We start from the raw sequence: 23734 nt of genomic DNA on the forward strand, positions 1-23734 counted from the left end.
TACATTATTTTATCAGTTGAGAAGATTTATCCCTTCACATTTCTGAGATTCAGTGGTATTCCTATTTTATTTTTGTTATTTTGGTCAGATAATATAGGGGAAGATCAAAAGGTGATTATAAACAACTGACTTAAAGGTATTTTTCTTTAGAAACACTCAGGTAATGTATTTATGTATACTGGACATCAAACACAAAGCATTTGATTCAATGACATAATGTTTCTCACATTCAAACCAAATTTTTATTTGAGGAGATCGTTACAAGCTAATATAAAGAATAAAGGCTATTATTATTAACTGTAAAAGATGTGTTAAAACCTGTCTCTTTATGGTTATTTCTTTTTCCAATATAGGCTCTTTTTTCATGCCGTGTTGTGTATTTCTGACGAAGCACTTAACCAAATAAACCTGACAACTGAAATACACTTGTTTAATGATCAGAAATTACAAGGTTGACGGTTGTCAGGGAAAATCCATGCAAGGTCGTACCAAGATTAATCTTTTATGCAGAGTAAATGCCTTAGATCAGTCTTCAGATTTAAAAAATATGTTAAAAAGTTCACCTGCTGGGTAGTTATTTAATAAGAGTTTAACAATTCTTCCTATTGGCATCAATATTATTTATCATAGTGCTAGAACTTCCTGATAATTTATTTATAAAAACGTTTAAAAACATTTAATCAAAAAATTATTGGAAATAATAACAGCTTGCAAGATTGATTGAAAATATGCATTCCAAGGTGTCAAAAGATTATGTACATTTATCTGTATCAAATACAGCGGAGGTCTGAACATTTTTTATTGCATCTACTAACCCAAATAATTAAGTTCCTCCCTGTATTTGATCTCTCCTACTACTAATGCACCAATTATAGATCAACGGAATATAACAACTGAATTATTGGAGTTATGCATCCACAGGTATTGTCCAGGGTTTTGGTATCAAATGAGAGGTCCAACAATGAGTTATACATGATGATGAGTTAAACAGCAAGTTCGTTAACCATCTAGTGGAGTTTTCCACTCTCTCTTATTATGCTCCACCTTCAATAGTAGAGGGGCATTTTGTTTTCCGGTCTGTATGTCTGTTGGATTGTTCGTCTGTCCATTTGTCCAGCGGTTCTGTTTCAGGTTTGGGATTAATTCTAAGATAATTCACTGTGAAGTTGTGGTCATATCAACTTTAAATGGGTGAAATGTTCATTATGATGTGAACTTTTAAAAAAAATTGTTCCAATTTAGGGTTGCAGTTTACCAAATAATGTTTGGTGTTATGTACATAGTTGATGTACAGGTTTAAGGAAGTTTACCAATACCCTGAAATTTTTGGTCACATCTACATGAAACTTGGTATGCATGTTCATTATGGTGTGAACCTTTAAAATTATATGCCAGATTTTGGTTTTAGCCTAGATATTGCAGTTCATTGACATGACAAATCAATTTTGTCATGTTTCAGCTGACATTATTGATTGAGTTACAGCACCTTTAATCAAATAATTTTATGCAAGTAAGACCTGTCCTCAACTTACATTCTTCAGGTGGATGCATTCATGTCATACTGACACATATCTTGTCATGTAATTATGAAGCAAAGAATGCTCTTCAAACACTCAAATTCTCTCAAACTTTTTATAAATGCATGGTATCTTAGTTACTTAAGCATTTTGTATGGTGTCAAATGTGATTATGATTTCCTCAAATGTTATAAATAATCAGTTTTGATCCAGATTGAATATGTTAAGACTGTTAAGGTAAAAAAAACAAAAAAACACCTTAAAAGACCAGTATAATAGCAGTAATGAGTTTTAAAGGACCAAGAAATAACTGTCTTTAACTGCAAAAATTCTGTCCAAAAAACCCTTAGCAATGTTGAGTCAAGACTTTCAATTCATGAACTGAACCTTATAATTTTCTGCCAGAGTGGGCGGGGGTTGAAAAGTCCTTTTAAACTTTAAGCTATTACTACTTTTAGATTTGTATATTTGTTGATCAACATTCAGAAGGAGTTTGCCCCCCCCCCCCCTCATTTCCTGTGATTTACAAAAGGGTCAAAGAAGAAGGGGGTACCCAAGAACCCTTTCCTGGATCTGTGAATGAGTACAGGCCAGTACCCTGTTTTTTAATAAATAAAAAATGCTATTAGGTAACATACGTCAGGACTCTCTTTAATAAAAAAAAAAAAAAAGGTAACAATGGCCAGTCCTGTAGACATTTTGACCTCAGTTTTAATCCCTGCTTTGTGACTTTTATTGTACAGTATAGTGTTAAGTATTAGACTGAAATGACCTTATCAATTTACCTGACGATATGTTGACACAGGTGATTGTGTTAAGGTAAGTAAATATAGCACAGGTAAACAATATTCACTTACTTATCTCCCTTTAAACCACTGTATTGATCAGAACAAATCTATTGTGTCAATATTTTAAAGTTTTGTTGTTTTATGGTCTTTGGTATGATATTTTATTGGCAGATAAACTTATGTGTACGAATTTGTCAATTTGTATGTGTAGATTATAGATATAAAGTCAACAGATCGTTTAAACATATTTTATTTTTTTATATTGAACATATTTTTTTGGTAAACCACAATGCAATGGGTTTAAGAAATAAAATCTAGTTATAGCATGTTCTGCCACCAAATGTAATGTGTTCCTGACTTTTTGTTAATGTCATCACTGATACAAGCCCCATTAATATTATCTTCTCCGATTTCTTTGTTAATATGGTCATCATGATATAGCCATGTGTGCTCATGTAGCATAAAGAACTCCGATCCATCGATCAATATCCATTACAATAGATTTAATTTGCTGGTCTGGCTAGTACTTAAAAAACCAAATGCTGCTAAAGAAATATGTCTCAACTCTTATGATTTATAGTGTATGTATGTAAAAATCTTTTACTTTCTACAACATTAATTTTAGCAGGGGTAGGTGATAATATTTGGAATGCTTTCAAACTTATACAAAGTGTTTGATAATTAATTACTTTGATGAAATGAATTACCCAGTAATTACTTTGTAATTTCTGATGCATTTAACATGAAAAGTACACAGTCTAATTATATGCATTTAATATCAGTCTGTCACAATCTATTAGATCAAATTACCTTGATAAGAATGCAATTTTACATCAAATAGTTACCGTTAGAGATAAAATCTTTCTTATTATAGTAATTAGCTCCCTTTAGTTGGCCTACTGGTACTATGGAGATGTGAAACATACCCATTTACAGCAGTTATGTCCCCTGGTAAGACTTTTGTCTCATGTTATACCATGTGACAGGTCATTTGTCAAGTTTTTTCTCTATCCCTCTGTTCCACTTATTGAACCTCATTCTGATGTCGAACCTGATTATTATAAATGTTATGAAATAAAATATTGAGTATGGGAAATGAAGGTATTCCACATGATTGATCATAAGGTTAATAATCATTTCTACAGATTGAGGACAATCTTGTTTATCATGTTGATGTCTTTATTATCTCAATTCTCCCGTTTTTTTTTCTGGTATCTAGTAGCTATTAATGTAACCAATATCATGAATATATTTGCCAACAAATCATGAAGACAGGTAAACAGAAGATGATCTTAAAACCAGGAAACTTGGAGGATATTTTTATGGAGTAATAAGTTATTAATAATTGTAATATGATCAGGTTGGTGACTCAATCAGTTTTTTGAGAGAATACTTTGTAGTACCTGTATTTATAATACGAAGTTAAATGTCTGTAGTTGCGAAAGAGGATAGAATAAGCTCCGCCTTCACAACTCCTCCTTTTAAAAATAAAAGTTTATTCTTCATGTAGATAATCATATTCTTATCATGACAGTTAATGAAATAGAATATAATCAGTTGTGAAATTGAGGGTGCTCTTTATAAATTTTAATGTCCATAGCAATCTTTGGAAAACAGGTTATCAGGTTTATTTAGCAATAGATTAAATAAAAATTTCTGACATATTTGTGGTATAACTTGAGGGTCATATTTACATAAGGGGATAGAAATGTAATATTTTACTGCCAAATTCTAATGAAATTACCACTGACTGCTGTTGTCCCATTAGTTGAGTGTTGAGGTAAACAATGAGGAGTTTAACGACCTTGACTGGCTATACCAGCCCTAGCATGGTCAGCCCAGATTGCACCTTTTTCTTGATTTGTTTATCTTGATTATAACATAGGAAAGGGCAGAGCACTATGGAGTTTAGAAATGATTATTAGTCCCCTACCGACTAAGCTGAGGGGACTTTAGGTTGCACTCTGTCCGTCTGTCTGTCTCTTCGTCAGTTGGGCAAATCAGTTTCTCACACTTTTTTCTTCATTCTTGAAGATATGGATTATTGAAATGGCCCTTTATGGTTATTTGGATTAAGGACTTTCAAATGTCTGGTTCTTTGTTTCTTTAATTTCCATGACAACCATGTATGATAAACATGAAGGAATTCTTTGATTTTTTTTTACATACCTGTATAAAGTGCTTTATTCTTACAGCTGTGTTTTGTGTTCCTGGAATACCGTTTTCATATCTTATGCTCTCTGCCAAGAGATTGTAGGTATAGGTATGAACTAGTAGGTTTTGTCTGTTATCTGACTAAGGCCACAATACCTTTTATAACATATATGAGGTTCCCTTGACCGATAAAACCAATACATTTTGATTCAAATAAGGATATTATGTTCCACTTACACCTTTCGTATAGATTTTCTTGTAGATTGACAAAGTGTTGAATATGCTGAATAAGAATGTGGCCTCATGCTGAATCAGTGCTGAGTTTGTCTTATAGCATTTGTGACAATTAAATAAAAGGAAAATCCATGTACAATGAAGCAGGTTAATTGTTTGAACTTTTTCTTCCAGGTGATAACCCTTTTATATAATTTTGAACATAAATGGGAAGTAGATCTCTTTACATACACTTGTTCACAATGATGTAGAGTGTTTAAACAGAACCTATGGCCAAATCAAGTGGGGGTACAGGGTTTCAAACCCCATAAACTTTCTCTTTGGATATTTTTAAATCCATATACAGAAGAAAACAGGCTGCCCTTTTTCCATTGGAATCACCTTATAACTTTTAGATATGACCCTTAAAAAATAATAATACACAAATCTTATCACTATCTTGAATTAGTCGGTTCATCTTTGTATGTAATTCTGATGTAATATAGCACAGTATCTTGAATGCATTATACAGCTTTACATATAAATCTTAGCAAGTTGTAAATATAAAACATTTTACTTTTTTATCATATAATCAAATTGATTAAAAGCATATTTGGAGAATTTGTGATTTGTGAATATGATACTTGAGGATTGTTGGCATAGTTTATTTGCTCCTGGTGGTCTACATGTAGTAATGCAAAAGATATAAACACTCAGCAGCTGGTAAAATTGTGTAGAATTATTTTCTATCTTTGTTCAGATTAGAACTGAAACTAATATCCATGAAGTGTATGTAGACATTTATCATTTTTCAATAAAGCCAGAATTTGATAAGAAACAGACACTGCTAATATACTCATTTGAACTTTTATACTGTACACAGCTTTTCTCATTGTAGCCTGTACTCATGTTATTGGCTGAAAGGCATAGGCAAATCACAGCTAACTACTGTGTTCTTTGTTTTCATTGGTTAATAGTAAAGTTCTAGTCTCCTCCTACCAAGTTCTGAAGGTGACACCCATTTCCCACCTCAGTTAACCAATGAAATGTTAGAAGATTTTATCTGATTAAAGATTTTTCTAACAGTGTTTGTATTACAAGATGTATCTGCCAGATGATATGAAATATCAGACAGCCATCCATGTGTGACCTGTGGCTTTTTATTTAGGCAGGAGAATTACTTGAGCTTTTTTTGTTTGTTTGTTGTATAGGGATTTTAACACCCCAAGGCAACCCAACCATCTTATCTGTTATCCAGGTCGCTGCATTCTTTATCTATTGAAAAATGTTTTTAAGATTTTCATTGCTGTTTTAAAGCTATTACCAAGGATATTTAAGTTAATTGGTTTGTGTACTGACTGCATTTGATGTTTAGTTTTGGGGCATTAGCATAAATTATGTACAGGCATACAACAAATAAAAACACACAATAGCAGTATATTAAAGCCTGGCATGGTAATGGTTTATATATTGTTTAAGGGCTAAAAAGGTCAGATCATTGGTGAGAAAAGTACATTTTAATGTGTATAGAGAATACAGTGTTGAATGTGCAATGGAGGCATACTAAATAGAAATTGGCCAAAATGGTCTGTTTTGTCCAAGTAACAGTAATGTGTCTGTATGTCAGGTTTATCTATTTTAATGGCCACTACTTTTTTATTGTTTTTTTATAGTGATGGAAGAACAGGGGTTGTTTTAGCTCACTGTCTGAAGAATCACTTTATAACATTGATCCCGATCAATAAAAGTTTTCTCTGTAGTATTGTCTCATCTATCCTGTCACTCTTGTCTATAGACTCCACCCACTCGGAGTTTCTGATTAGGACACAGTGTCAATTGAACCTCCCCAAGGAGTGATACTATATTCTTATGTAATCAAAATCCCAACTGAGCCCCCAGGGAGCCACATCTGTTATATTATCAGTTAAGGGAGAAGTAATTAGTTTCCCTTGACTGAGGTCCCTATTGGGGCAGTATTTTTCCAAGATAATTTATTGAGATAATCACTTGATTGCTTTCTGTAAATAATTGTTTGCCTTCCATTTATTTTTCTGACAGGAATAGTTATTTGTTTATCCTATGGGAATTTACACTGTAGTAACTAGCATCATTTTACTCCCTAGAGAGAGACCTCATGCTGATTGAAATATAAAACCTCTGTAATTTTAATAAGAAATATTGAGATTTTGTTTTATCTTAGATTTCAGTGTACTTATCACACAAAATTTCAATCTGTTTTATTATCCTGAAATATTCTGCTTTAATGTACCCTGTGTAAATGCAGACTAACCAGATTATTTCTTTATGCCTTTAATGTTTCTGGCCAAGTTAGCTAGCAGTATCTTGATTTGTCTGGATGTATAAATTTTCTATAATTCTTAACTAATATTTACTTTTCCTAACTGGTTGATTATTTTGTTGTAATCATTGTGTGATTTGTTTGATGTCAGTTCTTTATAGGTCAAAATTCCATCATGAGGTCAAATTGTCTTGCTTTCCTCTGAATTGATATTGTAACATTATGTAAAATTATTGTGCCTGAAGTCCTCACCTATAACCCTATTACAAACTATTTTTTCTTCTGAGTTCAATATTTTTGCGATTTTACATTTTTGCCAACAATTGTAAAACATCATAAGATAAACAAAATTTAACAGTTCATAAAATATCCACATTTATGGTGTTGTATTCACAAGGAAGAGACAACTGAAATATGAGGCATTCTAAGTCAGATATATTCCCTAACAATGGCACATCAAAAGTGACTATTTTAGATACTTTTTAAATTATAAAACATGGAATGTGCAATGTGACAACTTTTCCTAACTATACTATATATTGTGTGACTAGCGAAGATAGTGATGACAGTTGCATTGGTCAAAGTTTCATTGTTTCCCCCGCCAAAATATCTAATCTCTCTCTCATCAGGGAGAATCACTCTTCAGTTGCTAATCAATGAAGGTTATTGGTCAGATAATTAATAAATCATTTGTCATCATTCATCCAGGGTCAGTAATTAGACGTCTGTCAGCGCCCTTTGGGTGTCCCTGTGGGTGCCCCTGGAGGTCATTAAGAGAATTTTGGCAGGTTGTTTGGTAATTAGATGGGTGTTTAATGAGTGATGATAGAGATAAGCAATGTATCTGAACCAGTTGAGAAATAATGAAGATAAGTAGGATCTTAAAACCGACCCACCATTATTTATTTGGACTTGTCATCATGTGATACATAAATATTTGTCATGTGATAATAAATACAAGTAAAAATATAATCAGACTATGAAGAAATGAATTATTTCACCACATTATATCCCTGCAGGACTGAAATGATATCTGTTGAAATATTCATAGCTGACCTCATGGGGACAGACATGTGCTACATAATCCTGTCTGGCTAAGTGTCATCTACAATGAGCTAAAAATAAACTTATAATTTGACATAATTATAAGTCAATACTCTTTCCCCTATTACAATTAAAGCTGATTTTGAACTCAATTTGGTGAAGCTAATTTCTAATGCCAGGCATTTCTATTCAATATACAGTTCATTAGCTAGTTTGTTATTCGACATTGATGTTTTCTTTATGTTAACTTCAGAACACAATTTTAACCATGGCAGAGACTGTTTAGATCAAAAGGATGTACAAAAAAAATGTATAGCAATTTCCACCTTATATCTTTTTTGACTAAGCATATTTAATGATTTGGTTGTTCTACCACTGATCTTTGATGATTAAACCCATTACCCAATTTCTTTATTTTTTTAAGAGTTACTTGTGTAGCAGTCATGGCAGTCACTTAGCTAGCTTCCACTTTGTTATTAGGTATTGACTTAAACTTTTAATAGGACCAAACCACTGCAACTTTTAATAGGACCAAACCACTTAAACTTTTAATGGGACCAAACCACTGAAACTTTTAATAGGACCAAACCACTGAAACTTTTAATGGGACCAAACCACTGAAACTTTTAATAGGACCAAACCACTAAACACATCTATGGACCAAAACCTCATTTTCGTCAAAATTCATTCTGTAATGCCACCAAGCTTACTTTTTATTCCCAGAGATCCCATATAGTATACAAATAGAGTTAAACTTTTTGCACCACATGACACTACTAGATATATTTATAAGAGATTGACAAGCATACCATGGATTGTGAGATATATATTTATATGATATAGTGAGGACATTGATGACTCAGCTGTTTACAGGAAAGTACACTTATAACAGAAGTACCTATCACTCTGATTGGCAGTCACTCATACCAGCTACTGATATACAAAAGTACTTTCTTTTAATTAATGTACTGGGAATGATAAACAAAGTATGTCTCCTTACATTGTACAGACAAGGTATAGTTATAAAGTTAACCATGTGGAATTCGTATACATTGCCTCAGCCAACAGAGAAGTAGCAAGGTGTCAAAAACATTAGCAAAAACTATCTGATCCAAAATGGAATGTTATTAACAGATCAGACTATATCAGTTTAATAGGCTTAGAATGTAATCAGTAGTGAGGTAGATTTTTACAATTAGCTTTTGTTTGCTGGCATTCTGTGAATATTGGAATAGCAAACTGTAACAAGTCTGTTCTGTTTACCATTTACACATAAGTGAGGATTTGTAAGGGGAAGTGTTTTGTATTCCTTTTTTTTTCTCCAATAACATCTTATATGATATTTTGTTCTTCTGATTTTTTCTGTCTTTGATTCTCCAGAGGTGGGTTCCTCTTTTTCCGTTGTCCTCTTTTCTACTAGATAGGATACTGGATACAAGTTTTCTGAAATTTTTCACAGATAATTTAGTTAGCCATATCTGCATATGCAACAAAATACCTTGATTTTGAAATGAGAGGGCTGAAAAAAATCATCCACAGATGTTTTTTTTCAAAGCTGGAAAGGAACATGTTTGCATGTGTCCTATATATCTTTTGAAATGGAATGATATTGGGAAAACAATATGTATTTTGGCTCTATTTACTAATGTATGAATAACTAACAAAAAAACATGTAAAGCACACAAGAGTTGTTTTACCTGACTAGTTTTGTTTGAACCCCAGGCGGTAATTAATTAGAATGATATGGTTTGTTACACATTTCTGGCAAGATCTTCACAAATCTGTATTATCTGATTGTGTATCAGGAGTGATTATAATACCAAACAGCTGATTGGAAGATTGATAAAACAATATAACAGACCTGATGATTGGTCAGATAATAATTGATGGGAGATAAATTAATGAGCTATGAATGTACCACAAGGGATTTCAAAACTCTACTGGGAGAAGTTATGAATACGAAATTAATATTAGATATTTTTTATATTAGCTTTTGATGTTCAAAGTTGATTTATTTCAATGTAAAAATTCCATTAAAGTTATAGAGTTGTAAAGAATAAATTTGGATCTACACTGATGTCTGATAACACATTTTATGATACCACTAAGTATTTATCTTAATAATTCAGCACCCTCTATCTACTATTGTTTGTCTTTCATTAATGAAGTGATTTAATGAGTATAGACATTGAATTATTCAGGCTACTATGTATCCATCAAGGGCTGCAATTTTATGATCTCAGTGCAAAGGAGTCATGTCCACTAAACCTATCTTGTTGGTTTGCTGCCTCATTGACATATATCCACATCTCCTTTTATTTAGGTTACCTCCTGACCTTTTATTTATAGTACTACCAGAGAAGCACTAACATTTGGCTTTTTTTGCTTAAAATTAAGAAGTATTATACAGTCTGTTACTTATCATGGCAGTTTCATGTGTTTGTTTAACATGTAAATTTTGAGATTTCGGTATATGAAGAAACACTAATCAGTGTAATATTCAGAGATATGACTTTTGATTTTTCCTGACCACCAAGAAGTTTTAAAGGATCTTGATGATGTACTACATACAAACATTTTATTACTGAGTGATGTTTAACATACAAATTATTTGCTTTATGACAAAAATCAAACCACATAATTCTTAAGTAAACAATTAGTAAACATGAAAATTTAATCAGAAAAAACACAGCTTTACATGTGAAGTACAATAGTTAGTACAGAGTGTCCAGGTGAAGGACGTGTACAACAATTTATTCAGAGTTTACAGACATGAAAAAAGAATATGTCCAACAATCTTTACACAGCTTGACCTGGGTGTCACCATGTCCTCCGCATGTTTAAGACCAGACATGGATCTGAATAAGCAAATGTACAAGTAGGGTGACAAGTAATATCGCAACCCTCCTTACCAAATCATGTGTGGTTTTTTTATAACCTTGTTTAAGTTTGCAATTCTGTTAATATAGACTAATAAACAGTATGCAATCACTGGCGGATCCAGAAATTTTCATAAGTGGAGGCCCACTGACTGCCTAAGAGGGGCCAGCTCCAGTCACGCTTCAGTGATTCCCTATATAAGCAACCAATTTTTTTTCCCAAAAAGGGGGGACCAGGCCCCTGCCCCCCTAAATCCGCCTCTGGCAATGTCCATTTTCCTGTACAAGAACTCCATTTACAGCTGCCAACAAATATTTATGATACCCCCCACCCCCACCCCCTCCAAATCAATCTGATTGTGGGGAAAATTTGATTGATTATTTAGGGAATTAATGTCGCATAACTGGAGCAGGCCCCTCTAAGGCAGTCAGTGCCCCCCCCCCCCCCCCCCCTTTATGAAATTTTTTAGATCCACCACTGTTTACTTGTGTATAAAGATCACTTTAGTATGTGATTCATCTTTGAGTATTTCATGTATGCCCACTGCAGGAGTCAGAATTTTTATGCAGTACATGTTTGAGTTATTTTTAAATGTAATTTGAAAATTAAACAGATACCATCCATTTTTCTGACAGTTTGGATCATGACTTTTAATATTACACCAAACAGATATATTTTGCAGATGGCCTGCTTATCAAATTGTGTGTACTGTGTTGTCTCCCCTTATCTTTGTCTGATTACAGGGGAGATAACTTTCAAAATTGAAACATAAACTGTCAGTAATGAAATTTTTTGATAATTTTTATGAACTCATCATAGAAGTGGTTTTTGTAATAATTGCTTATAAAAAGGCAGCTGGGTTTTGTGGTAAAATGATGGGTTGTTTATAGGTTTGTGAGCTGTATGCCATGTGTGATTCACATCAAAATATTTTAAACTTTATGATATGAAGTTAAATTGATTTCTAAACTGCTTTGGGTTTACAGATCCTAGATAAAGGGAATAGAAGATCCTACATGATAAATTCCACATAGAAATGGAATTAAATAGATATCAAGGGTGTTGCCATAATCATAAATCACAGAATGCATAGCATTGCTGGGTAAAAAAAAACACCAAGAATTGCAGTAAACGCTGTATTAATTAAACAAATAGAAGAAGCCAAGGGGCGGGATTTTTAAATGTCACTAACTTCACCATACTGTAGATAGATGGGTAGGGGGAGTCAGAAAACACAATAAATATAAATTGGTGTGAACGTCTATTTACTTAATTCAAAAATAAAACAAAGTGCTTGAATTATTTGGTATGCATATCAGTTATTTAATTAGGCCAAGTAGATAGTCTTATTTGGAACAACAATATACTCTAAGGGTATAACTTTCATCCTGAAAAAAGAAAGGCTATAAAGTTTTTTTTCCAGAGGGAATGTTCCACTAATTGTATATAAACAGTTCAAACAGATCAATAACAAAAAATGGTTATTTACTTTTATTTAATGATAGAACATTGTGGTAAATGTGTGAGATATTAGTGTAAACATCGTAGTTCTGTATGACTGGAGGGCACCAAAACAACTCAAGAGGAAAATAAGTAAATCTTTGTTGTATTATTACAGTCTAATAGGTGTAGAGACCTTGATAGGTCTGACTGTTAATATAATGTAAGGACATGTAAAAGTACAAAGAACTTCACCAGGAGACATATGTAATTATTCATAATTAAGGAGGTATATTGTGTCAAGTTAATCAGTGTATTCATCAAGATTGTAACCTTAAAATAACTTAATATAGCTTTGTTGATAGGTAAATGGTGTTATTGTCCAGATTTGTAATAAAAAAATCAGTGAATGGTCAAAAATAGAATAAGTATATGTATACTATGAATATGCCTTTGTTTAGTTAATGGGGGTCACTTTTTCTGTTGGTTTTAATTTTACTACAAATTATGCAGCATTCAAATCGTTCAAGTACAATCAAAATACTGAAGTACTGAACATTGGATGACCACAAGTTGTTGTGAATCGTCAAAAGCATAGTTTCAGAAAAAAATCACACATCTCTTTACCTGAAACTCAGGTTAATGTACAGAGATATAATTTTTTTCCGAGACAAGTTCCTGCGTGGATAATGAATAAATGACAGGAAATTCAACTTCACTGTAATAACTATATACAAATATTTGTTGTTGTTATATATTATATTAAATTGACAGTTACATGTATATATAGTTTCCATCCATTTGTATATCATTCTATTCTACTATTCTAATAATAGTGCAATGCAAGTGTACAGCAGACACTTTTTTGTAAAACTTCAAATTTTTCTAAAAGATTGGATATGAGTAGTCATTCATATTTTCCTGCTAAAACAATTACAGAGTAACTGGTCCTTGCAGGTATTGTTACAAAAACTTTCTTTGAGATTTTCTTCCTTATGCTTAAACACAACTTTTCGGTACGTGTGCATTGATATTATCAATGATCTTTTTTATTATATATATATACATATATTAGTAAATGAATACTGATAAAAACATTTTTGTTTTCAACATTATAGGATTAAACATATTTTTTCTAGAGGTTATACTATTAAAATGTTTAAACTGGGGCGATTAACCCACAAACTGAATAAAAGTCACAAACTTTACATTAAAGTCCTACAGAATTTTATTCAGTTTAATAGTGAGTTAATCGCCCCGGTTTACACATCAAAAACCTCTAGAAAAAATGTGTTTAATCCTTATAATTCTTGCGCCAAATATTCACGATTTTAGGTTTAGATTTGTTTTGTTAAAAGGCTACTATAATCATCATCACATGCACAACTGACAGGTCGTAACTAAGGAGTTGGCCACCTTATTGACTTTCTTAAATCCATAAATGTTCGAAAATTGCAACGGAATCTAAAATAAAATAGCACCTTCCTCCAAAACTTCATTTCATTCGTATGACGTCATGATTTGCCATGAAGAAAATTCGCCAAATCATTCATAAAAGGTGGCCTTCGGATGTTATCTGCTCTATGGTCGGGTTGTTGTCGCTTTGACATATTCACCATTTCCTTTCTCAATTTTATTAATTTTTATTTTTATTCATTTTTCGAAGCTTTAGTGCAATTGTTTTAATTTCTTTTTTGTTATACATGTATATGCATTAGAATAGAAACAACTGTTATGCATTTGTTTTTTTAATCTTAATTTGATGAACATCCCAGTTTTCCTGCAAGAATGTGCATCGCCCATAAATTGATTATGACAGCAGTTTCTGAAACATGGTTTATCAAAGTGTAAACCAAGAGAAAATATCTAATTGACCAATCCAATTCAAGTATTTATAGATATGCAAATCATATCAGAATTATAAATAAATAATATGAAAATGTTTAGTAGTTAGATTATATTAAAATATAACTACAAAACATTTTCATATTATTTATTTATGTAAACAAAAATGTTTTTATCAGTACTCATTGTAGAGATGTATACATATCAAACGATAAGGAATGTTATTTTGCACTCGTTTATGTGCCTGTATTTATCATGTTTATAGATCGGTTAAAAACTCAAAACTAATTTACATAATGGAAATCTAGGCGATAACAATACATCGAATGACCTCAAGGTCATCCTGATGTAAAAAATACTAAGTGATTTAAAGTAATGCACTAGAATTTATCATAACTAGGACATTATATTTCCTCAATTCATTACTAAGGAGGAAACAGTATGTGAAAAAATATGTTAGAATTGTGATACATTGAAATCATTAGTTCCTGTAGAAATGACTTTTACACCTTAAATGCAGGTTCAGCTGCTAGATACTACTTTTGTTTCACTAATTCAGAAACTATGTCCTTGTTATTTTGGTTTTCCACTAATTATTTTCCAGGCTCACACTTTCACTATTATGTAAATAAATATTAGTTAACTTTGCACATGTGGAGCACTTTAAAATGGTTTAATTAAATCAGGGAAACTCATGTTCCAGAATAACAGGATGTTAAATGCTTCATAGGTGATTGTTAAATCGTCAATTTTCGCCAAATGTTTTCACTTAATTATTATAAGTAAATTTCTTTGATAATTCAATGGTTGAATCCATTATCTTAATTGACTAATATATACTCCATCTTCTTAGATCAAAGACAGCCATACATAAATATTATATGCATCATTTAAAACAACTGTTTAGTTTGATGGCAGTCCAAGTACCCTCTCTCAATTTACACAAAGTTTTCCTAGTTAGATTGTGCAATAATTGAATAAATTTCTGGATAATTTAATGATTTACATATAGATAAATTAAGTTACTACTAATTATAATATATGTATCATGAAAGTATAGATAAATAAAGAATTTACATTAACAAAGATTTAGAGCTGTTAGTTTTTATTCCCAAACCACACTTTAATTAGATTTTCGTAGTTCTTTGTTAATACATTTTTGTGTGCTAAATTAACTGTTGAAATTTCAAAAAGTTCATGCTATTACACAATAAAGACTTTGATATTATTGATTGATTGTAAGTTGATGTTTAACACCACCTTCATATAACATAAAACATATCTCAAATTTTAATTTCACTACAATGAGAATACCATGTTTTTCCTTATATGAACTTTGTCCTCTTCACGCTCAAAATCAATAAATTTTATGATGATTTTCTGAAATAAGGGAAGATTAAGAAAGATTGTACTAAAAAAACTGGAGCAAAAGATATCCTTGTTTATACAGATCTCATACGGTGTGAGGAAACATTGAACGTCTTGTAAGTACTTGAGAGTTGAGATCAGTGCTATAAGTAGAGTATTTACGACTGAGAATTAGTACCATCCATATACATTGTATTTAAAGTATGTAAGCACATGTTATATATGACTGCCATTTAGAATACTTCTAAATTGAAGGCTGTTTGAATGTTGAACAAACATTATGATCGTTCACAGATGCAAATTCCAACAATTATACTTGGCAAAATGCTGTGCAATTAGGTACTCAATTGTTTCAGCATGCATTAACTTTCATAATCATCTTGAAACCAGAATGTAAGGAAGTAACAAATGGTTGTACTTTGTTTATGTTAGAAACACATTTAATTTCGACATTGAGAATGATGCACCACAGACAAATGATACTCTTCTGAGTTATAACAGGCATTATAGAAAACAAGGGATAAACATTTAACCTGGAACCAAATCTTACAATCTCTAATAAAGATTTAAAAATAAAAATAGCCATGCAAACTTATCTTATTACTGTACCAATGATGTAAAAAGGTTCTGTTACATGTATTAGGAACCATGATGGACACAGGTATTTGCAAATAGATTTTAAGATCCTCCAGAAGATTTGTTGCTAATTGTTTTTATGTAACAGCTATGATTGCAAAACATTATTATGAATCAATTTTCCATCATCAGTTGTTATTGCACCACAGTACCTTTATTTTTCATTAGGTTATATTATAAAGTCCTGCTCCTTTGCTGCATTCTAATCAGCAAAACAAAATCAAAACAAAAGACCTTTTTTTCAAAACTGGTATAGAATATCTTTTCATTGTAACTTAGTAAGTAACTTGAGTCAGTTTTATTACTATCTCATTTCGATCTAAAAACAAAATATTGAGAAATAATTATCAAAGACAAAGCTATCCAACAAATTACAAAAGACAAGTATTTAAACAACTATTGGTCACCCTAGTCTTCATATATTTATAGCCCACTACATGAAATGTGGGCTACTGTATGACAAAATATGATATATTTCTGAAGAGAAAAGCAAAGATCCCATTTATGCCCAAAAGAAATGTGACAGACACTAACCAATGACAAACCAACTAACAGGCTCCTGGTATAGGCCATTCCATGAACGAATCTGTTATTTAAAGTATACCTTTATTGTGCCATAAAACCAATGCCTTGAGTGCAAGAGTTTATCTGTATGAATGTGCTATTATTATTCTATGTTTACTATTTGATTGATTTGCTGCAATCAACAATTTGACAATTTGATTCTTTGCCCTCCCAAGATGTGTGCAGAGGATTTAGAAACCAGAGAGGGAAGAATGAGCACTAAGTGTTACTTATAATGTATATTTAGCACAGAAGGTGATAGTTTTGTTATGTTGCAAACGTTACAATGTTGGATTTTTTATGTTGTTTTTTGTATGTACCAAGCTCATTGCTTTGTATTGGATGTGATCATTGAACAGTTTCGTTCGTTTTTTTTGTAACACTAAAAACCTATGAACATAACACAGTACTGCTAGTGTGTATCCCCAGTACACCTGAGACCTTTTATATAAACTCCCACAAGTGTACATTTTAAACAATAAGGCTGCAGTTCAGAGCAGTCATGTTGTTTATAGAAACATATTGTTTTTCGTAAATTTAACCAAGAAATATCTATATACTCAACTTCCACAAATGAAACATATTAATGAATGCCAAAGTAGAGGTTTTCATTCTTCTCTTCCATGTCTAAGAGCTTCTTGTGATGTCCTTTAGATTTTTTATCTATTAATTGAAGATTTACTTCCACTTAATTAAAAATCTTTCCATTTAAAAAAGTGTAATACCTGTCTTCGATGTAGAATTATTTCATCTAATTGATTTGCAGGGATCCTTATGAAAATATAAGTTTAACATTAAGATAATGATAGTTTTGTTTGATGTCGGTCTTTAAATATTTCCTCCTAAGTGTTTTATGTACTTGAAATTTGAAGTCAATTCAGACCTCATTGAAATAATTCCTGTTGTTAAGTAATACTAAATTGGATGAGGCGGGCACAATTTTCACATCAAGTACTCGACAATACTTGTATTTTGCACCCAAATATAGTAGGCGACTAGTTCCGCTCTGTGATATTCCATGGTGATAAGGAGTATTTTCACAGAAATCTGATTTTACTGTATACATGTTATTTCTAGATAAATTAAGTTAAGTTAAATACATTTAGGTAATTGAGGAAACTGAATTTGTCGATATTTAAAAACTACATAACAGGATTTGAAAGAAATAGTTTCATGGATTTCTGTTTTTATACATTTGATAATAAGGTTTAATTATACATGTAGTACGTAGTGTGGTTTACTTTATTTTTCATGGATACCAATTTTTGTGGGTCAATAGAAACTTTTTATTTTCATGGATTTGGCAAAGTCTGAATACAAGCCTTTGGAAAATATATTCTTTGTTGAACATTTAAATTTGTGGTGGAATTTACCCACAAAGTTGATGAAAATTGGAACCCCAGAATATAATGAATCCACAGTACTTTATGTATATGCTGGGTGTGTCAGATTCCAATCTTAATAAACAAGAATTGCCCTTTTTTAAACCATTGGTCATCAGCTGGTCATTGGTATCCCCAGTAACTCCAGCTCCTTCCACCAATAAAAGCTGTTTGTGACATGTTTAGCAAAGAACTGTCAAATGTTCCTGGTTCAAACTCATCCTCGGGAGAAAATTTCAGGGACTTGATTTTTGGCTAATCCCTTGACACCATTTGTGAGTATGGTCTTGAGAAACAATGATAGTCTGTCAGAAGGGGATGATAAATGGCTGACCCATGTTAAGACAAAGCAATATCTCTTGCACGTTAAAAACACCTTTGCAGATTTAAAAAAAGAGCAGGCTAATGCTGCTACAAGGCAGCACTTGCACATGCAAAGTGGATAGGAGTTCATTTAAGTTGTAAAGACTTGTTTCCCAATTCACTATGAATAAATAAGTTTAAACTAAGAACTAACAGTTAATAGTATAACACCCATCACCAACCATACCTATAAATTTTTCGCCCGACCCCACACCCAGCACTAACATGATCACATTAATTGGCAGTTGTTAAGACTGTGACTAAGGATAAAACCAGAAAATTCATTAAAAAATAATTATAAAGATAATGATGCATATAGGTCAAGTTGCATAAAGATATTAATCTTGCTGACAAAACGATTAGCCTTGTGTTATTTCATTAAATTAAAAAACAGAGAAAGCTGAAGATTTTTGGTTGGTGAAGATCTAGTACAATACTAATATACTTAACAGGCAACCAGTACAAAACTGATACATTTAACAGAAAACCAGTACAAAACTAATATACTTAACAGGAAACCAGAATGTATCAATATAGTATCAATGGTCGATTACCCAAGTGAAGCAGCTGATCAGATGAAAATGTCGATTTAATGTAGTAGAACTATAAATATCCTGTAAGGTTTTTCGATAGTGTTGATCGCCAATGTTTTTACTAGTGTCATTCTTCCTGTGACTATTAATGAGAGCATACTGACGTACTTTACAAAACTCTTTGTACCAATTAACAATGACATCAGTTGTTATCTAAGAAGATATTTAATTATAGTTTGTCATTAAATATAAAAAGATTTCTATGGTGTGACTTATCAAATATTGAAACACTTGGTTAATACAATTACTCTGGGAATGGATAAAAAATCTAGAATGATACAATAATTAGAAAACAAACATATTCCACAACATCAGAAAGGTTGTTTTCGCCTTACATAAGACTAAATTGCATTTATTCAAGTAGAATAATGTAACTAGGTGTTCTACTGTGGTGTCAGCATAGAAACTACTTTTACACCATGTGACAGAAACCTGTGTAGAGTCTTTTTCAGCATGTAAAGTTGTGCAAATTTTATATTTATATTTTATCACATTGATACCCTCATTTTCCAGTGGCAGTCCAAGTTTCATCAGATGGCCTCTTTGACAAAATCTACCTATTGTATTTATAGTTAACTTGTTCTCATTCTGAACATGCATGAAATATTTGCCACTGGATGTTAAGCAACCAACAATTAGATAACCACATTGATTTCTCCCCAACAGTTATACAAGACTTTTCAATGTTTTGATCAGATTGTAACAAATATAAAAAAGAAGATGTGGTATGATTGCCAATGAGACAACTGTCCACAAGAGACCAAAATGACACAGAAATTAACAAATAAATGTCATTGTACAACCTTCTACAATGAGAAACTATCTGTTGTTTCTTCAAGACCACTCAACAGAAACTGATTATTCGAACACAGGCTTTTCTATTGAAATAAATCTTTTTTGCAATACTTATTTTAACATTTTAAAATGTTGACAAATATACAATGCCTACCATGTTAAAATTGTAAGCAAAGAGCAAGACATGATAGAATTATTTGGATTCTTATAGGGAAATTAAGAAGTTTTGTGCCTGAAAGATATTATGATGCCACTATATTTTGTCATTTCAGGCTGTGGCAGAGAGTAGGAGAAACCAGCTAATGAAAGACATGGCACAGTTAAGACTACAGGTATGATATAAAATAAGATGTGGTTTGATTGCCAATGAGACAACTCTCTACCAAAGACCAAATGGTATAGAGGTAACTAACTATAGGTCATTATGCAGCCTTCAACAATGAGCAAAACTCTTATCATAATCAGCTATGAAAGGCCTACAAATGACAAATTTAAAACAATTAAAACAAGAAAACTGCAAGAATTGACAAAGCTCAGAAATATATGTGCATATTTGAAAGGTTTTGTCCTATTAAAATACCAATTGCTTAAAATTTTTACCCAATTGCAGTTTGAATTCACCTCTACAAATTGATTATCTGGCGAAGCATCATTGGTTGAGTGGAAGATTGTTCTTATGAAGCTAGTGCATAGTAAAGAAAATTGTTCTTACTATCCAATGCCAGTAATTTAATGTTTGTCTTAAAATTGGAAAAAAATCAACTCTAGTTAAAGGAACACTTGTTTAAAGATATTTTGACTTGTTAATGAACAGGTCTAGCATATACTATTTTATAGGTAATTGTTTAATGCATGTTCAAGACATGATAGAAGTCACAACCTCATAACAAGATCCTGTAATAAAATTGAGATTCGAAACCACCCAAGGCCACTTATTAGTCTTCAACACAACAAAAAAATCATGTACCTAGACTGTGAGGTGGGCTACAACTGACACCTAAACTGTAATGTATGCCTATTCAGTAAAATTGTTTGCTTTGTTTCAGGCTGAGGTAACACAGTTAGAGGGATCATTAGACAACAGTGACCAAGGACATTTCCCTCCCTACTTGATACCTGACACTACCTCACTGTGTGACTCTCTACAACTTGTTAAACAACTGACTCAGACTAATAAAGGAATAGTTATAATACCATTAGCTGGTGAGTGTACCTGTAGTACCTGTTATCAGTAAATAATATGATAAATTGATATGCTCTCAGAGGTAGCATTAATGGTTGAAGAACACTTTTGTCATTTCACAAATGCTACAAGACCTTTATCAGCATGGCAGATGATCAAACCATTTCTATATAATCTTGAATCTTTTCAGGATTTTGTTTTATAAATTATCATAAAGAAGCATATGATTTCCTGTCAAATTTGAATTAATATATCTGGTTAACAAAAAATGATTTTAAATAAAACACAAGCCTGCATCAATAATATTGGGGAGCGCATCAGGTAGCACCTGCTTCATACTATTTAAGTTTCCTACCATTAAGCATTTGACAATTGTGAGATTGTTTAATCAATTGAAGCTTTTTCCACTGTTTTTGATATGCTAATTTCACTAATGTTGAGTATACGTTAAACAAAAATGGTTCTTGATAGGCTTAAAGTATAGACAGAAACCAATAATACAATAAAACAAAATATTGTTGTTATACATCCAATGTTAAGTTTAAAATTCCTCTCCTTAGACCATACACGTGTTAATAATCAGACAAAGATTAAAACTAATAGAGCTGACTTTCTTCTTCTTCTTCAGTTATTGATACTTTAGATTATATGAAGAAAGAGTCTGTTAGAGCAAGAGAGGCCATTAGATGGCTGGAAACAGAATTCAGAAAGGGAAACAGGTAAGTAATGGTCATATTCTGGTCAAATATTCATATGATATATTTTAGTTTTAAGGTCAAGATAAAGTAACTGAAGGTATCCTAAATGATGTTAATATGATTTTAAAATACAGGTAAACAAAAGTGGAAATAGAGGTTCCCTTTGCCTGATTTCAGAGCCGATCAACCAAAAAAATGTTTTTATGCCCCACCTAAGATAGTAGAGGGGTAGCATTATGTTTTCTGGTCTGTGGGTTCGTTGGTCTGTCTGTTCATCTGTTCGTTTGTTCGTCTGTCCAGTTTCAGGTTAAAGTTTTTGGTCTAGGTATTTTTTGATGAAGCTGAAGTCCAATCAACCTGAAATTTAGTACACATGTTCCTTATGATATGATCTTTCTAATTTTAATGTCAAATTAGAGTTCTTACCCCAATTTCACAGTCCACTGAACAAAGAAAATGATAGTGTGAGTGGAGCATTCATGTACTGGGGACACAATCTTGTTACACTTGTTACATGTACTGCATAAAAGAGCATACAGTTACTGCTATCAATTCTGGATTTGATGGTCATAATTGATTGGTTGATTGTTGGTTGCTTAACGTCCAGTGTGGTCATAATTAACTGGCTTCTCTTTATTTCCTATCAATACATTCTTTGACATTTCATGTTCTACTATAAGTAAGATGAGTTATGTGCTATGCTAGTACTTTTCAATTTGTATTCAAATAAATGTCAAGTCAACACAATTGTACATACATCCTACAAAGCCAAATATATGCCCTCTCAGCTTGGGTTTAACTGCCAGATGGGAGATATTAAAGTGAACATTTTCTATACCATGTCAACCCTTTGGGTCTGCACCTCTTAACCTGAAACATATTAAAAGTATGAAAATATTTTGTTTTCTTACATATGTTATTAAAATAACATCTTGTAAAGAAAAACATATTTAATATTAATGTTAAATATTGTTTTATTTGATTAAGATTTATTGATTAAAAAATTTAAAATTTGAAAAGGTTTAAGACTAACAGATCTAAAAGGGTTACTCATGATTCTGACTATATACATAGTTTTATGCAGATTTTAGTGAGAGAAATTAAAAAAGATACCATCAGAAAAATATTTTTTAAACCAACATTTAGTCAAAAGAACAGAATGACATGAAGTATTTGAGTGAATATTTTTAAACTAGTGACGAATAGTCTAGTTGTTGGGTTTTTTCCACACTTCCAAAGAAATTGTTTTTAAAATAATGTGAAATGAATTTATTATCTTCCACAGATACATCAGAGCACAGAAAAGTAACGAAAAACTTCAGGAAAATACACCAAAAAATCTAAAGAAGAAAAACCAGGAAATGTGGTAAGAATATGTAAGGGTTAGAAAGAAAATATCATACCCATAGCCAGGGGGGTTCAGGGGGTTCTGATGACCCCCCCCCCCCCCCCTTGAAAATAAATAAGCACTGTTAAAGTCAATGTTCTGTTCAAATTGTGACTGTTAAAGTCGAGTTTGTGAGTCCAATGAACCCCCCTTTGGAAATTTCTGGCTAGGGGCCTGAATATCACAGACTTTTACAAAACAATAAAAAAAAAATGGCAGCCAAAACATGTGGATGAGCTCTTTAATAAAATACGATCTCATGTGGTGTTTGTATATTTGGTACATTATAAAAATGTTGATTCCACAATTCAGTTAAGGTTATTTTAGCATGACCTTTATGATGTGATAAGTGACAAGCAGATGTTTAAATATATTTGCTGCCTTTAATTGAAAAATGAAAATGCAGAAGGGCAAGAACTGTGTGAAAAATTAATTATCATATATCTGTTACAAAAAAAACCAGTTAAATTGCTCTTTTCCTTCTTCAGCCCACAAAAAAATGATTATTTCTGCCCATTGCAAAAAAGCTTGTTATTTTGCACTATTCTCAAAGACATCAGATTTTTTTTTAACAAAAATAATTGA

General features: G+C 31.9%; 1 protein-coding gene across 1 annotated transcript in view; it reads left to right on the plus strand.

The window, feature by feature from the left end:
- The window catches only part of LOC134715149 (nonsense-mediated mRNA decay factor SMG5-like), an 82637-nt gene that overhangs the window by 52300 nt on the left and 6603 nt on the right, over positions 1-23734 (plus strand). The window contains exons 21-24 of the mRNA XM_063577103.1: positions 20154-20213; positions 20928-21084; positions 21693-21783; positions 23048-23128. Coding sequence (XP_063433173.1) covers positions 20154-20213; positions 20928-21084; positions 21693-21783; positions 23048-23128 — 389 coding nt within the window. The remainder of the gene's footprint in view (positions 1-20153; positions 20214-20927; positions 21085-21692; positions 21784-23047; positions 23129-23734) is intronic.

The sequence above is a fragment of the Mytilus trossulus genome, chromosome 4 (assembly GCF_036588685.1).
Source record: "Mytilus trossulus isolate FHL-02 chromosome 4, PNRI_Mtr1.1.1.hap1, whole genome shotgun sequence".
In the NCBI taxonomy this organism is placed as follows: domain Eukaryota; kingdom Metazoa; phylum Mollusca; class Bivalvia; order Mytilida; family Mytilidae; genus Mytilus; species Mytilus trossulus.